Source organism: Charadrius vociferus, unplaced genomic scaffold (genome assembly GCF_000708025.1).
Source record: "Charadrius vociferus isolate BGI_N301 unplaced genomic scaffold, ASM70802v2 scaffold13, whole genome shotgun sequence".
In the NCBI taxonomy this organism is placed as follows: domain Eukaryota; kingdom Metazoa; phylum Chordata; class Aves; order Charadriiformes; family Charadriidae; genus Charadrius; species Charadrius vociferus.
The window spans coordinates 3,976,690-4,000,400 of record NW_009647763.1 but is presented as its reverse complement, the minus strand read 5'-3'; the positions used below and the strand labels follow the sequence as shown (position 1 = coordinate 4,000,400).

Genomic DNA, 23,711 nt, shown 5'->3' with positions numbered 1-23,711 from the left:
ACTATGCTTTTCTGCATTTATTTAAGACACTACAATAAATTTCTGGTGTGTATATATATAAGTACTGTAGTAATACAAATAACTAATAACAGCAACAGTGCCTAGATCTTGAACAGTGATGGGGATGGTCTGATGTCTGTAAATGGCTCAAGATACAATTATGTTGTAATTGTACGCCCCTAACATGATTCTGCTTGAATATGGACACTTGGTCTTCATGCCTGCTCTTTCTTTTTGCATCTTTTGCCAAAACAAGGAGGCATCTGAATCAGTTCAGACACTTCTATTTGTTCAAACCAATCCCCAGGTACCTTAGTACCAGCTGCAACGTATTTTTATTGCTGTTGTTTTTCTTAATGTAGACATCTGTTCATCACAAACTGACCTTTTAACAAAAGGTCTCCAAAAGACCATCAGATAGGAATATCTTGTATTCACTGCTGCCTTGATCAAGACATCTGCTGTAAAAGCAATCTGTCTATAAATTACTCTGTAAATAGGAAAGCAAAGCAAATGTTAATGTCTCATTAAGCATTTGGATCAATAATATGTTTATGTTTAGAATAAATTTTCCCAAGGCCAAATTTTCAAGAAAGCTCACTTTGAGACCAGATTTTCTTCTTACCAGAAACTGTGATTGGGTCCAGACTCTTAAGAAAGCTGTGTTCTCAGGTAAACACCTAAATGATGCTTGGGGTTACAAAGTACTCAGTATACAGCAGCTCTTGTGGGGACTCATGAAATCTCAAAGACTTTCAGAGAGACGCTGGTGTGCCATATGCACTGGAAAATCAGACGAATTACTTTGGAAGCTAAATGTGGGACCTTTTGCAAACTCTGGACCAAATGGACCTACAAAAATCCTGGGCATAGTTTCAGAAGTCATACGTGACTGGGTTGAATAATCCAAGAATTTGTTCTTTACTTTTGTGAACTTCTAAGGAACCAAAGGCAAAGGTTTTCTACCCCAGGATTTTGTCATACAGTACTGGTATTTTATTTCTACAGCTAGAGCAGTGACATGAAGCTAGCTCACAGAAAACCAGTAGTGCTGCAGCACAAGCACATAACCTACATCAACTGCAAAGCACCATTCTCCTGGAAGAAGACCGCAACTCAGTGGAGTAACACTATGTAAAATGTAAGTTGGAAATAACGTACAATTTGTTGACTTTTGCAGGTGACTCCCTGCAAAATGAAACTCAGTAAGAGTTTTGAGAATCCTGAGTTTCCTTTCCAGCCTATTCACAGAGCTGTGTTTTGATTAATCAGACCCTAGAAGCTGTCATTCAGAAACATGGGACACGGAGCAAGACAAGGTGTCTTTTGTCTCTTTTTTTGACTCATTGACTGTGCTGATGCAGGTGGCCAACTCATACAGATCCTTTCATAAACTTCAGATTTAACCAACTCCATTTTTTGTTCCTACTATTGCTACTAAAATTCTGTTCAAGAAAAGACCCATTCTAATTGTTAGAAAGCTTCCTTTAATTTCTAGTATAAATGTATTTCAAGCCACTGTTTATTCCTTTCTACTTGTGCCAGCATTGTCCTTTAGCCATGCTCTCTCCTGGCTATATACCAACTTGTTACAATCATCAAACACACTCGGGCTCTCTCAGGCTCCATTTTGCTAGGCTGAACAAGAACAGCTGTCTCACGATGCTTTTTGCAGTGCTCTCTGCAGTTTTGAATTCATCTTTCTTGAAGATGGATGAGCAGATCTGTACGTCTGCAGAATTCCAGCTCTTACTTTATGATTTCAACAGCACCGTGTGCAAGAGGTCTTGTAACAGAGACAGTGTAGAAAACAGGAGAGGGGAGAAAGGGACAGATGTAACATCTGACCTAAAGCAACTCTGTTCAGATATTTTGCATTGGTTCCAAGATAAAAAAGAAAAAAGCACACTGACTGTCATTTTACATTGCTAACTGTCCAACTTTTGCATAAACAGTAAGCTGTTAAATCAAGAGAGAATACCTAAAACATCACTGTCAGCTGCATACTTTTACCATTTCTTGGTCTGTGGAAGACTTGGAAAGCGAAAGGCATGTAGGCTTCTACATTCCCTTATACTTTCTGTATAGAGATGCTCAAATAATTGAATGATTAGTTCATTAAAATCACATCTCTGATCTCATTTCTGGAGCCACATTAGGATATCTTTCCCATAAAAGAAAAAAAAAAAAAAAGCAGCTTTACAAATCAGGACCTTTCTTCAGACACTCGACTTTTGTGGGTGAAAGCCCGTGCCTCTCACTGGCACGAGCCAGCATTGCTGACTTTGTGGACAGGCTCTGCCCAAATACAGCTTTATCTAGAGCAGCTTTCCTTTTAAGAAGATTTGGATTCAGCCTCATTTACATAGTTCAGGTGATGAATCAAAGATATACTATTCTTAGAAGAACTGGTTTTAGCCAGCAAATAACTCAGCTGGAGTGAGAGATTCTTTGGGAGTCAGGCAAAAAAAACCCACCAACAACTTTTTATGTATGGTGCTCATATTGATGATCTACAGAGCTCAGGAGTGTGCCTAGCTGGCTTCCTACACAAGAGGGAAGAAAGTCTGTCTTGTCTCTTGCAGTGAGTGGTTTGCAGGGTTTCTGAGAGAAAGTAGGCTCTTGTCTGAGACCTTGGAAGATGAGGGTTACTATCTTAAATTCAACACATTTTGTTCCACTTTGGGGAAATAAAGCAAAGGCCTCTAGAAGAGGAACCTAGAAAATTTGACTTTGAAGAACGTTCCTTGATAGACAAACTAAAGCGTTGGTCAGCAATGATGCACGCTGATAAGACCAGAGCTTGTGCCTCCAACCTTCATTTTTTTTTTTGGTTACCCATGAGAAGAAGAAAAGATTAAATTTAATGGCAGATTTAAGGGAGAGCAGACAAAGTATAGAGGAAAGGACCTCTGAGCCCAACACACTAATACCTGGAACCTTTGCCAGCTCTCAGATTAGTTATCCTCAGGGGAAAAAACATTATGCGCACGTATCCTATGAACTCATTTGGAAAAAGGACTACAAATTGTTTCTTTCACTGAAGGACATGAGAAAACCTGAAGGTTATGCTCCATGTCACCCACAACAACCACAGCACCCACAACAGAGCTCTGGCTTCCTGCAATCCAATTATTTATCAGAGCAGCATCTAACACACCTGACTGATGGTATGCAAAATGAAACATTACTTTTTTCCAGTCAGAATCTTGCTAATGGTTACTGAGACTTTCACTTCTTCAAGCCCAAGCTAACAATGAAATGTGGAAGTATCTACCAGAGTCATGAAAAGATTTAGCTTGCTATGATAAAAATGAGCAAGACCTAAGTTTAAAAACTGAACTCAGATACAAATTAAGGGTTCTCTGGTACATCTGTTTTCCAGAGACATCCTGGGAGGGTAGAAAAGAGAAAAGCAACTACAATACAGTACCAGGAGGTTTTACACTGTGCAGCATGCATGGTGTGTCAGCATGCTATGTCCCTATACTTAGGGAGGCAAACAGTGACAATTTTGACACCTATTTTGCTGATGTGGCTTTTGGTCTTCTCCAACAGTGCTGTAGGGGGCAGGAGGCAGACAGACTGCTTGAATCCCCTTTGAGATGCTCATATCCCACCTGTGACCTGGAGCACTGGGGTCTGCCGGGGCTACTGCAGACAAGCGCCACAGGTCAGGAGCCCTGGCATAATGGCACAGTCCAGTCTGCTGCCCGGACAACCAGGGTGTACTTTGACGTGCTGCCCGTCTACTCACTGCTCTCTATCCCTTCCAGGGTGCTCACAGAGAATGGCTACAGTTTAGCTCTGTTTTCTGCAAAAGATGGTAGCGACTTTTCTTAGTCAAAACAAAAGAATTCAGAACTCAACCCAGTACAAACATAATGTGAAAAAATGATCTAGGAGAAAGATTTCTCTGATTTCTCAACTGTAAAGCTTTATCCATCAATTACCTGTTTTATGTAAAAGTGTCACCAGCTTCTTATTATCCTGCCATAAAGGAGAAATTTACTTTTAAACACCCTGCTTGGATGACTGACATCTCATCTTTACTACAAACAGTAACAGTTACACTATTAAATTGCCAAAGGGAATTTTTTCACCAAATACAAAAGGCACCTGTGAGCTGACAGGCAGCAGATGGGTACATAGTTTATGGAACTGCCTGGCGGCGCAGGAAACAGCTTTCAGGGGTCGCTGTCTTCACCCGCTTCTGCTTAAACTAATTTTTGCTTGGCATGGCTAAGCCTACCGTTTGCCCTGTTGATACTGTACTTATGTGGCTCATGCTGAAACAACTTTTTTGATTTAACTTCTTTTAACTTAGTCCACATTCTACCGTGCTTTGCTGCCAACTGTCACCATATTATCACAATGTGCATGTATCGCTTGTTCTTTTTAAGCTTCCAGCTCCAGTAGTCATCATCATATTTATATGAGAAGGCCATTTTCAAGACCCACTTGAACAAGAGAGCAAGTAAAGACCACCACCATTTCATAAAAGCATTTTAAAATAACCTCGTAACTTTCAGGGGCTGAGATGCATTTTTTGGAACATTTTGATTCTGCCAGAGTTGGAACTGCAGCACACTGTGCTACTAAACAGCAGGAATCTATCCTGTCTTCAGGTCTTATAAACATGGAAAGTGTATTTAACTTCCTTCATGATTTACACATAAGAGTTCATGACTCTAAAAAGCCTAACACTAGCCTCACTAAAGATGAACTCCTCCCATCCATTACTCCCAACTGTCCAGCTAGAATTCACGCCACCTACCTCAGTTCTCACGATGGAGGATTGTGATCTGATACACCAGCACTTTTACAGTCTGAGCAGAAGACAGTGAGCTAGGTATTCCTGCCTCAGCTCTGATTTTGATGATCTGTGAGCATTAGCAAACCTCCACTCTGCAGCTGTTAATTCCTCGCTCTGGTGGAATGCATACCTGCTGCGTCTGCCATAAAAAACATCACTGAGGATTGATCTGTCAGGTGAGATGCATCTGTGAGATGCAGTGGGACTTACTCTTCCACCGAGTTCAACAGAACTTCATGTGCTATATAGTAAAGAATAAGTGAAGTGTATTCACAATGACTATCCAGTGACTTGTACTGGATTTGCACTGTGTAACACCATTGCCGATGGGTGGAATTGATTCTTAACACCTTTTTTGGGCAGACTATTCCTTGGCAATAAATCTATCTATCTTGTTCGTTTTCAGGGGACTCAAGATGTTTATGTGCTGAAGAACTTAATGTTTAGATACAAGAGGAAAGTATCCTTGAAGTGTTTTGCATCTTCTGTATGGTCTTACTGACTTTCTATGAAGCCTAGAATACAAAGTTTGCTCATTTTTTGTTTTCCTTCTCCCTCCTCCCTATATACGTCATTTTCTGAGAGGGACTGGAGTGATAGCTATAGATTCTTCTGTACTAAGTCCACTCCTGTACAGCAATCATTTTTAATTTGTCCCTGTAAGGTCAACACAATACATAGGAGTGCAGACTGTAATAATGTGCATGAAATAGATATTGAACCTTTCCTGCTTCACTGGAGTTCTACATTCTGCAAAGTCAGTTAGAAGGGATTTCAACATAGTTAGAAATGTGTATTTCTAAAATACACATTTTACCTTAGGAATGTACCTTAGGAAAAATTCCAAGACCTGACAGTTCCAAAAGGCTGTATTTATATAAAATATATAAAATAATAAGTGGTCTGATCTAACCCCAAAGTTAACCTGAACCATTTAAAAAGTTTTCCACGGCTTTTATAACTCTTTTCCCCTGACCCAATACACATCTGGTTCTAGTTGGCACCAAAAGATAGACGTATTTAAATGTCATGAAAAAGGCTAATCTTGTATTTCTGTCTTGTTGGGAGACAGGAAGTACTAGAAATCTCATAAGAAAGGCAGTTCTCCTTGGACATTCAGCCACTTTTTACACAGTCAAGTGATTTACATAGCTCAGAGAAGAATTCAAATTTTCGTACTAGCCGAACTGACCCTCTCAACCTCCAGAGGCTCATTCATCACTAGGTAGAGGTTACCAGAAGACATTGGAAAGGCTGCTCAGTCTAACAGCCAGCCATGAAGTTCTTGATCTTTTGCATCCTTACTCTTTCCTCTAGGAAAATCCAATAGATGGAATAGTATTTAAGAACACTTTTTGTCAGGGAAAAGAAGTGGTGGATTATTCAAGGGGGTAGAGAAAGAAAATAAAACTGGTCCAAATCTTGTGATTCCTCATTAATCTTTACTTTTTTCTTAGTCAAACTCTTGTTACCAAGGTAGATCTGAGTAAAGGTAACAAAATTAATATGGACTTTGGGACTGCTAAATATTTACTGCAATTCAGCTATAGAAAACCCTACAGTCATAAAGTACATTTCCCATAAATGACCTAGGTTCGGTTTGCGGTAGTGATATAGCCCCTTGAATGTTTCTGAAGAGCTTTACTGTAAGTGTTTAAGATTTAATGAAAACCAACAGGAATGAGTTGCTGAAGTTACTTCCAAAATGATATATGTTTTTTAAGCAGCTTAAACACTTTTGAACTTTCAACTCACAAGCCACTTCTACAATGACATTGTGAGGTGATGCATTTGCACTTAGTGTCTTCTTTCGCAAAAGGAAAACCTGAAGCCAAAGCGTGCCCATGGCTGCAAGGAAAGGCTTACACTGAATTTAGCAATTGAACATCCCTGCACGCATTTGCATGCTCAGACCATGCTTCTCTTTATGACCTTATTATATCCACAGTAAAAGACATGCCTACCAGTGACGAAATACTGATGTTTCACAAGTCTTATCTTCTCAGCAGGTTCTGCTGGCATCCTTGTGGCAGAACAGAACTCACAGCACGTATTGGTGCTAATGGAAGAACATGTTAATATTTTAAGCAGGCAAAAAACAATTTGTGAAGAATGTGTTCATTTACCTTTTTGATCTTCTTTTTTTCCTTCCAATGCTGATGCTTTCTCTGATGAAGTACCATTATCTCCACTGGCTGTTACCACATTTTCTTCCTGTATGGTTTCTTCACCAATGGCTATGGTGTGTCCATTTGAATTTTCAAAATTTACTGTTACATCACCATCTGAAATGAAAATTAAAAAGCTATTGTTGAGTTTAACTGTTCCCTTAGCACCTATTGACAACACACAGCATCCCTCTGCTTTCAAGTTTCCATGGAAGCAAAGCAGAAAGACTTACTGAAATGTGAAACGTCAGGCTGCAGATCTGCACTGAAAAGTTAACGCTGTAAAGGAATTTTTATAGACTTCCACGTTCTATGGGTGGACATCTCTGCATCTGGAAATGCGCGTGGGTTTTCAGGTCCAGCTTCCTGTCTGTACACATTAGCATCCTGTTCTCTTCCTCCTTGCATCTTGGCTTACACAGCAAAGAAATGTGTGCATGGACCACAATGGAGCTTCAACGTGTTCCAACAGGCCCCAAATCTGGATAATTAGGGGGCAGAGTTGCAGTACTACTGTGGTGCATCCCAGTAGATAAATCAGCCAGGAATTCAGACAGAAGTTCTCAGAATATGTGTGCTCAGTTAATGAATAAAATAGGTCCAAAATCATCATCCACTCTTAAGAACCAAGGTGAGGTCTTCCTGTATCACATATCATACCATTATTGAATTCTGCAAGTCACATTCTTTCCCAGCTCCGATGATAGTTTACTCACTTACCCAGATCACCTCAGCTATGAGGGTTTTTTTTTAATCCTGCAAATAACGTCTTTCTCTTCCCTATTTGTCTTTATATTCCTGAAAAATGCTACATACTCTTGCTGGCTCCACAGCTTTCTCTCTTCGCTTATTTACCGATTTCTGTTCTCTGTTCCATGCATTTAAAAATTGCTGCTGATTTTCTCCTCTGGTCATTTCTAAGGCTTGTTATCCGTATGTTGCTCACACCCCACCTGCAGTTCACGTAGATGATTGCTTTCCTTCTGCAGGATTTTCTTGCTGTCCATCCCAAAATTACGCAAATCTACCTGGTGTCTCTTCTGGTTCCTCCCATTGTTTCTTCATTAATTGTGGTAATTCCACTCTCTTCTTCTCCTCCTCTTCCTTGCTGTGTGCTATCAGACATGGATGTTTGGCAGTTCCCTGGTTTCAACATAATTATGCAGCCTCTCTCTTACCACTTTGGGCTGCTCCATGAGTTAAGCTGATGGTTTCATTCTCACCCACACCCTAACTTCAACTTGTTGTGTAAAAACTAAGTTCTGCCCTCTTACCTTGTCCCATTCACTATAGCTGACAGTTGCACAAGGCTTCCTTCTTACCTTTACTGCAACATTCAGGTTCTTCGGCTCCTTTCTTCCAGATGTTCGTAAATTCATTCTTTCCTCTCTGCCTCCACACGTGGCATCCACACCTCTTGCCATGGTTCTGCAAACATCTCCTGCCTCCAAGTGGCACTTTCCACTGCTTTCTTCTTCATCCCATGTGAAACAGTCACTTTTTCACAATTCTTACCTCTCACATTTCAAGACTCCATGTAATTTCCCCATCTAGCTTTCATCTCCATACCCATTCCTTCTACCTACCTTCACAATGCTCAGCCACTGTCTTTTCTGTAGTTCGTTTTCTAGCACCTTCAAACCAATCCTGTATTCTTTCAAACTGCTCCTTAAAACCTATAATTTTCATCAGACAGGAAGCACAAAGTGATGAAGGCAACACGGACCAGATTGATGGCCTTCTTAAGACGGGAGGAAGGGGAGAAAATTGTTCATCTTTACATCCTTTTCTCACTTTGCTCAATCTCTATAAGGGATCCAAAGTCCCAGCCCTTTTTAAAAGCAGAATAGAGGGTCAAGGACACTGATGACCAAAGCATAAACACTTTTAGTACAAATGATAGCATTTATGTTCAGACTGTTTGGAACCAACTTGAAATGTTAACACATTTCATTAACTGTCCCGGCAGTCTAAATGCAATTTACAGCCATCAGTGGACAAAGTCAGGCAGTTCCCCAGTAAAGCATGTAGCAAATAAATGTAACAAATTCACAGAGGGACAAATTGAAGTATGGAGAGTTTGCATCTCTTGTTTTAAGTCAAAGACAGTGGCAGAGACAAGTTCAGAAGCCAGCTATGCTGAATGCCATAGCCTAGTAATTAGTGAAACACTGTAAAGACAAGTGATGTCACATGTCAACAAACAAGCCCTTTACTTCTAAATATCAATGTGTACAATACTAACCATACACATCAATACTTTCATCATTCTTCAGCTCAGGCAGAGGAACACAGGTTCTAAGAGAAAAATATTTTTGGAAATCATGGAGTTCTTAGACTCCTTCATAAAATGACAAATGGTTTAATTTTAAGCTACAGCTAATTATTTTACTTACTTGAGTTGTATTCGATCTAGATTTATAGAAGATCAAGAATATTAGAAAGAATACCACTAGAAACATAATCAGATGCAGCACAGAGGTGTGAACCGTGGTTTACTCATGATTTTTGAAACACAAATTCTGGTTAATACCAGTTACTAAAGCTTATAACATTTTGAAACATGGTGTCTTCCCCAGTTTTATGTTTGGGCCATTTGTGAATGTGGTCTGTGCGATAGCAGTGGGATCTGTACGATCCCAGTGCTGGTACTTTTTGATACCCTGAAATGGATGCTATTGATTTGCTTGGGGGTCCCAAAACATCTAATTTTTCACTCAAAATTTCTCATATTATACTGCTTTAGACAGCAGACCTTGACTCAAAAAACAGGTTAATCACTAACTTAAAAAAATTCTGTAAACAATAAGTAGGAATCGCAGGAGTCACATTATTTGCAGGGAGCATCAAAATACTTAAGGATATGACCAGAAGTCAGATGATGTATCCATGGCAGGAGCAGTTACAGAACACAAATCTCTCAACTCCAACGTTTTTGTCAACTGGCTCAAATTACCTCTCACACTCATCAGCTTTGTCTTCTCATACCTATTTATACTACATGGAAACAATGCAATAGTGGCTTTATCATCCATGTTTAGAGTTTAGGAGCTAAATTCTAGGTAACATGTTATCACCTTGCTCAGGCATTTCCTTCAGCACTCCCCTTCTTATCAGCTCCTCTCTGCTTTGTCTTGTCGAAATCTTCCTTTCCAACACTAAAGAAAAAGCACAGTTAAGAATAGATTTATTCTCGTACTGCTGATGCTTGCGAAAAATGTAGATTTTAATTTTTTTTTAAGGAAACCCCGACAAATATTGTTTCTCTGATTCTGCAGAAGTGGTCGAGGTTTTCATGGATGCTCTCTGAAACTATTCTCCCACAATTCCAGGCACAGAATCAGGGATTCACCTGACCCGATGCCTTCAGCTGAGCGAGGCTCCATGAGGTTTCCCTTACAGTCAATGGAAAAAGGTATTTCCAGAGTGAAACTGAACTCATCCTAGCACAGGCATTTAATATGTAAAAGCACCTCTTTACCATTGACTGAGGTGACTAGCTCTGCTGGAGATACCTCCGTCTGCTTTGTAGGTGTTTTGAGCTGGAAGAGACAAATTCTGCCTAGAGCAACTCACAGAGTAGCCTTTATGATGTGCAAACTCTTTAAAAAAAAAAAAAAAAAGTAGCCTTTAACAGAAGCTAGAAAGTTATGTTCTAAAAGGGAATAACATCCTCATCCAGGCTGGTTGGCTTTCATGGAAAAAAATGCAGCATCCTGTTTTTTAGGTTAAAAAAAAGAAGCATACAACACAAAAAAAAAGATTGTGACATGAAACATTTTAATTATTATGTTTACTTCCCATGGGAAAAATGCTAAATAGCTTTACAGGGAAAAGCATTTGCAGATGGCAAAATAGAGTAACTCCCTACTGCACCCCACCACCAAACCAATACAGTTTTGGTCAGTGATCTGGGAAGCCAGTGTAATGATCCATGGACACATGGTGCATGGTCCATAAAATGTGAGCATCACTTGTAAAATCCCGTCTTCACTGTTAGGAAAAGTTAATCTCCCATCCTGATTCTGTTTACATACCCCAAGCAGCATTTGCAGCTCGAGCTGAGGGCATGTGGCAAAGCTTCAGCTGTGCTGGACTTCATCCTATTAATGCTATGGGATAGGGTTATTTATCTCACCAACTAATTCAAACACGCTGATGATCCAATTACTCTCTAGGTCCAGTCCAATTGCTGTATGCAGATTAAATACTGCAAGAAGTATTGTCAATCTCACTTGCGCCAGCCCAGTTGGAGTGAACAGCCATACGGTGAAGTGATGGCTCCTGTGAAGGAGGGGAGAGAGGCAGTTTGGTGCTTCCGAGAAATTTACCCTCTAGGCACAGCAGCTGATAAACTGTCTCTCCCCACAGCAGGTAACCCCGGCTGCTGACTTGCAACCAGGCTGGCGGAACTCAGACGCCTGAAGGCATCGCTGCTCACAGCTTCCCACTCCCCTTTTCCGACAGGGAAGGGGATGGTGGAACAGAAGATGAAGCAGATTCTGCGCTTCCCAAATTTACAGCACCGGCTTTATTTCTCACACTGCAAAGTGTGGGCATGCAGCAAATGCTGCACATGGGATGCATTTCCCTGCCAAAAAAGCACTGACTCCTGGCAGAAGAACTGAGGGCGGTAACCATTTTGACCAGCCCAGCTCAAGCTACCCATGTCTGTGAGATCAACAGCTCATGAATGCAAACAGTACTGGCACAAGAACATATAAGTTGGTCTGTGCTTATATATATACTCAGGTACTTTGTGGGATCTATCCATTAAAGGTGAGTGTGCCTGCAGACTCTCTGTGTAAGTCAGCCTCCGTGGGGAGAGCGCAGGAGCCTCAACTCAGATCAGGTTGGACTGCCTTGGGACCCCATCCTAAACCACGCAGCAGCTCTTCCAGTTTTTCCCCATTACTTTTTAAGGTATACACCTTGCAAGTATACGTCACACATGTTATTGGCATAGCAAACAAAGCACAGGAGGGTGCAAAGAGTTTTTCATGTGGGCGAATATATATATTCTCTGGTTATTTCAGCTTTAATTTAATTTAAAAATTTAATTTAATAATTTACTTCCTACTATTTTTCCTCTCTGCTTCCTTTTTACATCTTTTTTCTTGGGGACAGTGAAATGAGATGATCTCTCATATATTTATTTGTGGGACTTAATCCAATACCACTTGAAAACAATGCTGCTCTTTCCACCAGGTTCAAGAACATTGAATCAGACCCCCCTTCAATGTCTCTCTCTAGTTTTCATGATGATATATTTTTTCAGTTCTACAACACTGAATTAACATCTATGTTGAATTAATTAACATAGAAAATGTCCATTGGCATTAAATGACATTAACTCCTTACACTTTTACTGGAAGACCTCAAAGCATTTTATTAACATTACATAGGTTTCATAACATCCCTTAGACATAACTATCTCCATTTCACAGATTAGAAAATTTGTGAACAGATAAGAAGCTTAAACCCAAATCCTTCATCATCTGAAATGCTAGCCATGAGTGGTATTTTTATTTAACTGATTAAATTCAGTTAATTCAGCTTGAAAAGATAATTTATTTAAAATATTATTTGGTCCATGGAAAGAACATTAGAAATCATGCTAGTATTCACTGTGAGTATCAACTCCTTCAAAGAAAAAGGCAGAATTTTAATTTAAATCAAAGTGACCAAAAATATGTGCCCCCGTGTAACAGAAATGAATAGCCTGTCTACATATGAACCGATACTGGGTGCTACTTAGCCAGGGTGGACTTGTCATTATAATTTATTGCTTATTACAGACTTTGGACTATACAATACATTTCACATCTACACAGTCAAGTATTTTCATTATCACAGCCCAATTGCTCTGAGCTTTAATGGTTTCAAACTACTCCGCTGAGCTAATCGCATTTGACTACTGTTACGTTTCAGTAACCCGTCTTAAAATAAGAGAGTTACAAAGTCAAGCATTCAGAAGCCAGGAAATGTTTGAATGAAGGTTGATGGGTGTGCAGATGGTAGAGCTTTTATTTGCTTGTTATGTATTTTACCTTTGCCATCCCTGCCTCGTTTAGGATACAGACCGCACTGTGTTCAGTGAACGGTTTCTTTGCCTAAATTTTTAACTGTACCTTTCAGCCTGGTGCCCAGACCTCATTTGAGGAACAACCTAAACCTTCATTTGAATAGAAAATTCTGAGTTTTCCCAATCGTCAGCCCAGGAACTGAGTGAACCAAAGACAACATGTTTTTCTCCTTGACGCCCATGGGAGAGATGCTAAGGTGTTATCATGACTGTTTAGATAGGATATAGCATAGAAAGATTAAGTCATATTATCAAACATGCTGACATTTGTTACATGTTCAATTTGAGGTACCTTTTCAGCTGTAATTTCCCACATTGAAATTGTGATAAACAAAACAAACAAACGAAAAACCTACCCAAAGCACAGGAATTCTAGTTGAATTGCCTACTTACGGTTCAAAATGTCAAATCAACAGAAGTGAAGCTATGAGCATTGGCCATCTGCTGCTGAGCTAATGACATAGACAACTGTAGAAACAGTTATCATCTACCTGAACCACCTAAGATGGGTGTCACTATTTGCCACCTTAAAAATAATTCAGTCTCCTGAGCTCAGTACAAGGACAGGACTGTAGTTTGGTGCTTCCACCTGTCAGGCTTGGCATGCTCCCTCCTCTCACCACCTCTGTCATGACTTCATCATCTGGGTCTTTCTCCTTCACTTGGAGTTTAAGCTTCTTATCTTTGACTTCCAGACCTACCTCTCTGCTCTTCCTTCATCTTCTAGTAGAACTTGCTGCAATACACTACCCATTTGCTTCTCCCATAAGCATCACTTTGTCTATCTATTCCTGCTGATCTTTGCTTCTGCAATCTCTGATTTTACAAGTTGTTAACCTATTCCTCACTCAGAAGTAGATGACTAGTACTGTCCTGGACCAAATATACGATAAATACTGCTAGCTGCACCAACGTCAGGGGGACATCCTTAAGCTGAGTGACCAGTTGATCTTATTACTACAAATCTTTTCTGTCATATGTGTATGTAGTACTGTGTGTGTGTATATATATCTGTGAATATATGTATCTTAACATGTCAATGATATATAGATATATATGTGTATATACAAATGTGTGAATATGTATGTCATTTCAACATTAACATCAACATATTTTTTATAACATTAAGCAATAATAAAATGGAAATAACAATTTCTCCATCTGTATACATGTACATATTGAGATCAATTACGCAAACAAGTCAGCCCTGACTGTGAGTGTAATTGGTTATCAGTCCTTACCTGCTGAGGGTGGCTGAGGTGAGGTGGGCTCCACTCTCGGACATCACGCCCCAGCAGACTCAAAAAATCCCATGTCACAGTCCTTCCCCTACTGCAGTCAAAAGCAAAGCTTGCCCTAACTTCAGGTGTAACTGTCACCAAGCGCATGAATTTGTCATGATGTATGCAGCCCTCATTTACTTGAGTAAATCTTACTTGTTCAAGGGATCCCACAAACATTTGTATTTTTAGCCCAAAGAAACAACAGCAACACTAATCATAAGAACAGTCTACCTCAAAAAGCAGTTCCCATACCTCCCTCCCCACCCCCTCAAAAGAGACTGCTTAGTGATATCCAGCAGCTACAAACCTCAAGCGGTCTTAAAACCCATTCCCTGATTCAAAGAGTGCTGTGAGATTCTGGATATTCTCCAGTCTTCAGTTTTGCTCTTCCAAGAGAAGCTCAAGAGAATTCTGATTTTTAATTTTTCTCTGACCTAGTAAAAACTAAAATCGCCTTCTGCTCCCTGTCTGCGTATACTCTTGCAGCGGAGCTTTGAAGTGGCATCTACTTCGTGCCAAGACACAAACTGCTGCCTTCTTTTCCTTCATAGCAAAACATTGCGGAGGGGAGAAACCCTTGAGATGATGCCATCTTCTGTTTGTTTTTACTTAATTTTGAAAGCCCTCTAGGCAGAAAGGATACAACCAGTGCCCAGAGAACAGATTTGCTGAGATACAGCCTGGAAAATATGTTGCTAAAGGAAAAAATTCCGACCATCATTCCCACATTGGCACAAATACTTTCACATCTAGTCCTCCATCTTTTTTCGATGTTTGTGGTATTTGCTGTTTATGAACATCTTTCAGTTGCTAGCATAAGGGAGTCACGTGAGATTTTATCAAAGCACTGCATGGTACATGCCCTGGCAAGGCTGTAGCAAGAATCTATTTCAAAAAGCCTATTGAAACCCCAGATAAAGCAATAAAAGCTCTTTGCAATAGCCCGCATTCTGCCTTAGAAAAAACTCTTTCTTCAGCTACATACAGATTTATCAAGTTGTAGGCCTGTTAAGAGAATAGGCAATAAATGCGACGACCATTTCCCATGGCCTCAGGCCAGGAAATCGGCTTCCTGCATGGAAGATGCACGCACACACACGTACATACACATACCCTGCTCTGTATTGTAAATACATCTCCGATTGAGTAGTCCAAGGAAGAGGATTTCCTGTAGGTTTTTCATTTTGTATGGATGTTTTCCCATTTCTCAAGTTAGATAAGCAAGTTTCTTCTGCTGTGTCAGTTAGAATGCAGCAAGGGGCAACTTGCCAAGTACACGCATCTTCTCAGTCTCCGTTGGTCCTGGGTCTGTTTCTTCAAGAACTACATGGATAACTATTTTTTAATTTATTTTTTTTCCCCCTGAAACTACCACCTGAGGCAGGACAAATGCAATCCAAACCAGTTTTCACTTCAAATTTCAGCCTCGCAGGAAGCACATACACAAATGTAAGGGATTCCATACCTTACATACATAGAGTTTAAAAGCAAATGAGTATCTCCCTACAGATCTGGGGCTTCCTCACAGTGAAACAGTCCTCAAGCATGTAAAGACATGCTTTCACTGCAAGCTAATCTGATTTGCACTGAAAGGCTACAGCTTATTCATGATGCAGCTGGGGCCAGCAGCCGTCTGTTTCTGGGATTTCTGGGGCCACAACCCCTTACAGGTAGTGCTGCAGAACAGTACAGTTGATCACTATTATTCTCTGTATGGAAATATGTGGGGAGGTCATTCTGCATTTCTGGCCAAGACAGAGGAGGAACTGCAGGAGGGCACTGGAAGTCAACACATAAATGACTTATTCTGGTTCACTCCTACGAGCATTACTAGTGCTACTACTGGGAAACCAGCATGAATGAAAGGTCTACCTAGCCCACAACCGGCTGACAGCATAGGATGGAAAGTACAGTCAGATTTGGAAGAAAAAGCTTTGTACGTAGATAGGAGTGCAAACAGCAATAACATCTAAGCAAGACTATGAATGACATTTGCCTTGAAGATGTACTCCAAATCTTTGCTCTGTAGAGATTAATCAGTACTTGGATACATTCTTCTTTCTCAACATAAAAGCTCTGGGAACTGTTCTTGTACCACTGTCGTATAGCCAAATGCCTGAATTTGTAGGCTATATCTTAGACAGTCACAAAGGGTAAAATGCTCACGTGAAATTTAAGGGGGAAATAATTTGGGAACCTTTTATTTATGTTCAGAACTTCTACAATTTATATCATCCAGGTTTACTTTCTTCCCTTCTCTCTTGCTGTTTTTGAGCTGAAAGTCAAGATCTTCAGATATTATAGAACTCAGAGTTTCATTTCAAGGAAAAAAAAAAAGCACTAAATATTGTGATAGCTGGCAATATGCACGTAAACTGGGACATACAAATACAAGCTGATATACTGAATGTACAAAATAATACAAAAGTTTTGAAAACCTGAAATTAATTCCCTATGTCACTATGTATGTATAATTCCACCCAAATAAATCAAATTTTACAGTGCATTGGGATGAATTTTATTAAAAATAGAGCAAATGTATTCTTAGAGAAAAAAAAACAATCTACTGAATAATGAAAAAATATAAAAAATTCCTAAACTTCCTGTATAATGTCTTAAGTTCTGTTCACCAAGACATACATTGAATTTTGTATATTTACTCTTCACAAACTATATAGGCACCGAAATACTGTAGTTTATATTATTCAGAGCATTCGAATGGTTTTGTGTTTTATTAGTTGTTTTACGTTATGTTATTAAATACAATAGCAGTCTTTACTGTATCAGAGCTTGAGTATGTACTACAGGGTTATCTAGCAGGACGCTAGACAAACAGTGAAGTAAAAAATGAAAGGTTTTCCAGGGTAATTTAAAAGTTTATATAGACTATGATACTTCTAGACACACAAGATAATGTAATAAGCACTTAATGAATCAAGTGCGTTAGTTGCTTTTTTGCCACAAAGGACTATAAAGTCTTGTAACTGGACTTAGAGCGTTGACTTCAGTTAGTCAACCAAGTGTTACCTCCTCCTCCTGCACTGAACGTTTCCCATCCGCTACGCCATTTACAGAGACACTTCATTGTGCAGATAATTAACTTCCACTTTTCAATACATAATTACATATAATCATGTATTCAATTCACCAAGAGTTCCCACTCACATGATCTATGGACTATAGTTATCTTTCTCGACCTACTCTGTTCTTCTTCTGCCAATTTGTAGTGCAAATTCTCCTAACTTTTATGGATTTCTGTTTGCACACTGGTGCTCTCCATTTTCAAGAAAAGATTGATCACAAAATAAAGCTTTAACTTTGAAAAAAAGACAAGGAGGTCTATATTACTCTTTTAGTTTCCAGACCTGAAAGGCAGTGCTGCAAAACCACAGCTGAAATGAAAAAAAAATCAGGTTGTCTAAATTTTAAGCAGTCATCCAAAAGAGTGGCTCTGTTTTTCCTCTCTGCTTCAGAGTGCTTTACTGATAGCAATCCAAGTGGTAACCTTTGCAGAAGAGTAAAAACTACTTCTTCTTGTTAAGTTTTGCTGGATTTATTTTTAGCTGGATCACATTTGTGATCTGCTCATCACAAAACTGGTGCCAGTACACAGGAGGCAGTGGAAGTAAACAGACACAGCTGAGAGAATTGGGAAGACAAATGATTACTTGAAAACTAGTTTTGAGGTAGTTCAGACGGACACTACTGCCCAATAATTACCTCTTTCTTAAGAATAATAAATGCAGCTGTGCATTGAGAGCACACAGTGGCAAAACCAGAGACTCAGAATGTAAAACATTACACATGTTCTGCTGTAACATTAGTAGTACCTTAGCTCTGATGCTCTAGGAATGTGAACGCAGCAAGATTCAGGGACAGACATAACAACCCTTATGACAAACTACTGTAGCTGTATGGCAACCAAAAAAGGTATTTTGTGGCTCAAAGTTTGTCTGTTTGTATCTACAGCATAATTTTAAAGCTTGATTTTCATTGAAATTCTGAAATTATTTAATGTTTTCTGTCCACTACACCTACTGTTAGGCATCTCCATTTTTTGGGTGCTCACCTTGAGATAAATTGTCCTTAGTAACTCCATCTGCAGTCAGTGCCAATGGGAACTGTGGGTTCTCCACAACCCTGAAAGGACTTGAGGGACCACACCATCATAAAAAAGACAGGCAAATTAAGTACAAGCAAGTAACTAAGGAGGCACTTCTGGAAATATTGACATTAATTTCTTTGTGCCCAAGTTCCTCCTTTTCTAAAAGAAATACAAACACACGCTTTGCCTTGGTATTATAAGAATTGATGTGTCATGCTTGTAAGACTGGTTTGAGGCCTCTAAAGAAAGACAATACAACGTAAGAAATACTGTATTTAACATTAATTTACCAGATACTGATTTGTAAAAAAATAACTGCAAAACGACACATGCATTATTATTTAATGGCATAGTAATTTAACACACGCTAATAGGTTGTGACAGTTTGGGGAATCTCTGTATACGCAGCTTATGAATAGTGATTATTCTGGAGAATTCACTGCATACAAAGTCACATAGCTGTCCAACCATAGCTGCAGAACATTCAGGAGTCATTAACTAGAAATGACTTTGCTCTAGCAATATGATAAAAGTACTGGAGAAGCTGAAGGAAACTGGAAACAATGAAGGAGACAGCAAACTGAGGGGATTTTTTTGATTGCAGTAGTGGAAGAAATCGTGGGGGTTTTGATGCAGCATACCCAGGAAAAAAAAAAAAAAGGGAAAAAAAAAGAAGAGAGACACTGAGAGAAGGATTTAAGGATCTCAGAAAGATTGTCCAAGACTTCAGTTGGTATCTGTAGTGATGATGGCATTAGAGAAGATGGCTTCTTTTTGCCTTTTGTGTAAATAAAGCATGTTTTAGAAGTTACACTGCAAAACCATAGACTTCCTTGCTGTAATTGTCAAGGGTTGCTATGGGCTTAAAATGTCAAGCAGCGTACCCCTAAGAGTTCAGGAAAGCCTACTGAGGATACTTTAGGAGATTAGTATTGGGTTTGTTGCCTAGAGCCATGGAAGACAGGGCTTGCACTGCGGTAATGAATCGGAGGAGCTCATAGATGCTCCCTGGACTCTGATTAGGCTCAAAGTTTAGAAGAGCACAGCATCAAATGTCTGAATCCCAAAGCAGAAGTTTGGGATTTTTCTGGATAAAGCTTGGCCAGAGCTGTGACCCACAGAGACACACACACATATATGCAGGGTGGCATTCAGTTTCTTAAACATTTGTGTCTACACCCACTTGAGATGCCCCAGGGTTTTGGAGGTGTCTGCAGAGGGATGGCAAATACGATGCAGAACCTTCTGGAAGAGCAGCCAGGACGCCCCAGAGCATCTCAGGCGGCACCAAGCAACTGTGTTTAGCTAACTGAATCCCAGCCCTCAATCTTCCTCCTTTTCAGGAGGAATATAATTCAGAATCACAGATTCACAGAATCGTTAGGGTTGGAAGGGACCTCTGGAGATCATCTAGTCCAACCCCCCTGCCAGAGCAGGGTCACCTACAGCATGTTGCACAGGACAGCGTCCAGGCAGGTTTTGAATGTCTCCAGAGTGGGAGACTCCACAACCTCTCTGGGCAGCCTGTTCCAGTGCTCCACTACCCTCAAAGTAAAGAAGTTCCTCCTCATGTTAAGATGGAACTTCCTATGTTCAAGTTTATGCCCATTACCCCTCGTCCTATCACTGGGCGCCACTGAAAAAAGACTGCTCCCATCCCCCTGGCATCCTCCCATTAAGTATTTGTAAGTATTAATAAGATCCCCCCTCAATCTTCTTTTCTCTAGACTAAAGAGACCCAAGTCCCTAAGCCTTTCTCCATAGGAGAGATGTTCCAATCCCCTAATCATCTTCGTTGCCCTTTGCAACGGACCCTCTCCAGCAGATCCCTGTCTTTCTTGAACTGGGGAGCCCAGAACTGGATGCAGTACTCCAGATGCCAACCCCAGCATTGTATTTCAGACCATTGTTGAAGCCTTCCCAATGGGGGAGTGAAGGGGCAGAGCAGCCTATATGAAGGCAGCGGTTGCAAAGCTGATCCTCGTTCTTCTGCTGGGCACAGCTACGTTTGCTTCTCCCCTCTGAACAGACTAAGCTTCTGTCCCCATGAAGACAAGGTATGTTTCATAATCCAAGTCACTGACTATTAGGAGGACATAGAGACATTTCCAACATATTTGGAAATAGTAAAAAAAAAAAAAAAAAGTACTGTCAACATCAAAAGAATATCATATATAAAGTATAGTAAACAAATAAACTGTGTATTTTTGGTGATAGGTTCAGGACAGGAGCTGAACAAGGTTTCTCCTTGCCAAGGATCAAACTGGTTTTCTGTATGTCAAACACTGTGCCTAAATAACCCCTGCCATCTAACAAGCTGCAAGAGCTTTTCAAATACTACTCTGCAAAGTCATCACAGTGTTCTCTACTATTTGTCACCAAAGGGGCACAGACATACCTGCTGATGTTTCTCTGAATTTGTCACTAGTCTTCTTCTTCCGCCATTTCCAAGGTTTAAAGATTTTGCCAATGGTGGAGAGTTTGCCCTTCCTCTTGAAGGGGGGAGTTTGGGATCCTGGGGCTGGTCCATCCGAGTTAGCGATTGAAGCCTTATCCAAACCATCAACTGTATGAAGAAGAAAAGTAAAGGTAACTGAAGGATGGAAAACAAAATGGTGCCTGACAGCTAACCTCCTCCACTACCAGACTGCAACAGGCTGTGTGGGGGTCCATGTGTCTTCTGTCCCAGAAGGCAGCCAAAGGGCATTTGACTGCAGCCCGTGGTCACCAGCCAGTCCCTGCCTCAGCTAGCCCTGGGCTTCACTGCTGCTCAGCACCCCAGCTGCAGCAGGCCAGAACTTGCTTCTCACAACACACATCTGGCACGTCTGCACGTTTCTGCGGTTCTTCATCGCTACTGGAGAGTTTCTTTCAACACATATTTGGGTGACTTTTTCCTTATCTTTGGTAAAGCTGAATAACTAGCTGTCATCATATGGAAAACAAAACCCTTACAATGTAAAAACATAAACTATTTCTTTTGAGTAAAACAAATCTTTTCTTAAATGAGCTCTAAAGATAACTGTTCTGGCAGTAGAATGGAAATAGGTCCGTTTCATATCCCTGGTAATCAGTCATTCACAGCACAGCCTGCTATGAGTCAGGCTTCTTATTAACAAAACGTATTTAACAATAAGCTTTTGGGCTGTAGCCAAAATTTAACGAAGGATTACTTTTCTGCAAAAACATATTGAGTGATATGAAAGCCAATATTTATCATCGATGGTTGTAGCATCGAGTTTTGTGAACCAAAATAAGACTCATTCCACAACATGCCGTACCATACAGTTAAAATAAATTTCCCAGACATTTCCCTGAGAAGTTTACTGTTACCTATTTCTATTTAAGAAGTGAGGTTTCTTAGACCCTTCCATTTGTGGTCCTGCAAACACTTCAGTTGTGCTTAATTTTATTCACGTGAGCAGCTTCACTGAAGTAACTGCGACTACTTACGTACATAAAATTAATCACAGGCTTAAATGTTTGCGGCACAAGGGCTCTGTAATTGCTTTCATTCATCTAAACATTCTAATTATAACCAATTCGGAACAGAGTTGATGCCATTGTCAACAGTAATAATGATAATCATAGATCATTAAATCAGAAAGTGCTACTCAAAGAAGGAAATATCGCTGTCCCCATTTTACAGATGGAAAATATGAAGCACAGAATTGTTAAGTGCTTAATTTTATGTTTGCCAAATGGCTTCCTGAATCCTGGTCCTGTGTCCTAGCTGCTAAAAAGATACATATTCAGACACATAACATCATGGTGCAATCTTACTATTCTGTTTCTCAGACAAATGGCGTTTAATGAGTCCTATATTTGTCCGAGACTTTAGATTGATCCAGGATGCTAAAAAAAATCTCTTCTGTGAGAAAGCTGATGTAATGCAATCAGAGTCCAAGAAACTTTATTTCCAATGTTTTGAAATAAAGTACTGGGAAAAAAGATCCATTGTATAACTTCATTGAAGTCTATGAAGTTAAAACCAGAGATAAATTTGTATAGAAATGATAGCATTTAAGTCAATAAATCTGAGTGAGTTATGCCATAAAATGTAATAAATTCTGTACTGCCAGAGAGATGGAAAACTTCTCCAGGATAAATTACTGTTATTCAGATGCATCTGAATGTAAAGCTTTTATTTGTTTTCCTTGAGTACTTTCTGGTCGATAACATGAAAATAAGATGGACAAAAGGCATACGAATGGCCTTTAAAAGCAAAAAGACAAGATTTTGGTAAGGACCTGGATATGTCTACCCCTTGCACAACTACAAAACAGCTTCCTCACTTGTGCATCCTAGAGAGGGTAACAGGGCGACCTTTAGGGACATTTAAGCTGAGCCTCCCTTAAAGCAAACCAGCCGCCACCCTACAGACCCTGCGAAGACAGATAAGAGGTGGGAATGAGAAGACCACCAAAGGCAGCGAGCAGCTCTGCAGAAAGAGAGAGGCATGGGGCAGCAGAAGGATCTCTGTGGGAGTGCCTCACCTGGAATTAGGGATTGCACTTTTGTCCATGCTTACAGTCACTGCCTGTGCTGTCCAATCCCCTACGGCATACAGAAGCCTCTGCTGGAAACTGGATCTGAGGGAGAAGTATATTTATCTGGAGGGCAGTTACAATTCCAGTTGACATAAGAAGGGGCAAAGGCCACAGCTTGTGGCTGAGAAGGGTCAGCTTAGACGTAAGGAAAACACTTCCCAGAGGTGGGTGGCACAGCACTGGAGCAGTTCTTGGGAGGTTTTGGAGGTTCAGCCAGGGCTGACCTCACCTACCATCAGTAATAGTCCTACTCTGAGTGAGGGACTGGACTGAGTGACCTCCCGAGGTCCTTCCCAATCAACATTCCCGTGGTGTTAAGGGATGTGGAAAGACATGGTTGCTCTGTGAAATCTGTGCTAGTTAAATCCAAAGAACCAGAAGTGAAGTGCTGAAGAAAAGAGACCAGAATCTGGCGGCTAAAGAGTTTAGTCCTGGGAGAGAAGCCAAGCATTATCTCACTGGCAGAGGCAGTCCATCAGCTCATTAGAGAGAAAGGCTACCCGCTCCTTGGAGGCAGCAGGACAAAACCCATGTTCTTGTCTCCACCGGCTTAGAAAGGTTGGGTTATTGATGTGAGGAACCTGCACCCTGGTGACAGACAGCACGGTCTTTATAAACATAGATCTTTCCATATCCTCCTGGGTCAGGGAATCCAGTCTATTGCAGGCAACAACTTTCACAAAAGCCTCATCTAAATTTTTTTT

General features: G+C 40.3%; 1 protein-coding gene across 1 annotated transcript in view; it reads right to left on the bottom strand.

Moving 5' to 3' along the window:
* PHACTR2 (phosphatase and actin regulator 2) overlaps positions 1-23,711 on the bottom strand; it is a 141,106-nt gene that overhangs the window by 27,555 nt on the left and 89,840 nt on the right. Inside the window, exons 2-4 of the mRNA XM_009882343.1 lie at positions 20,856-21,050; positions 10,062-10,142; positions 6,943-7,101 (exon numbers count right to left, since the gene is read on the bottom strand). Of these exons, the coding sequence (XP_009880645.1) occupies positions 6,943-7,101; positions 10,062-10,142; positions 20,856-21,050 (435 nt within the window). The remainder of the gene's footprint in view (positions 1-6,942; positions 7,102-10,061; positions 10,143-20,855; positions 21,051-23,711) is intronic.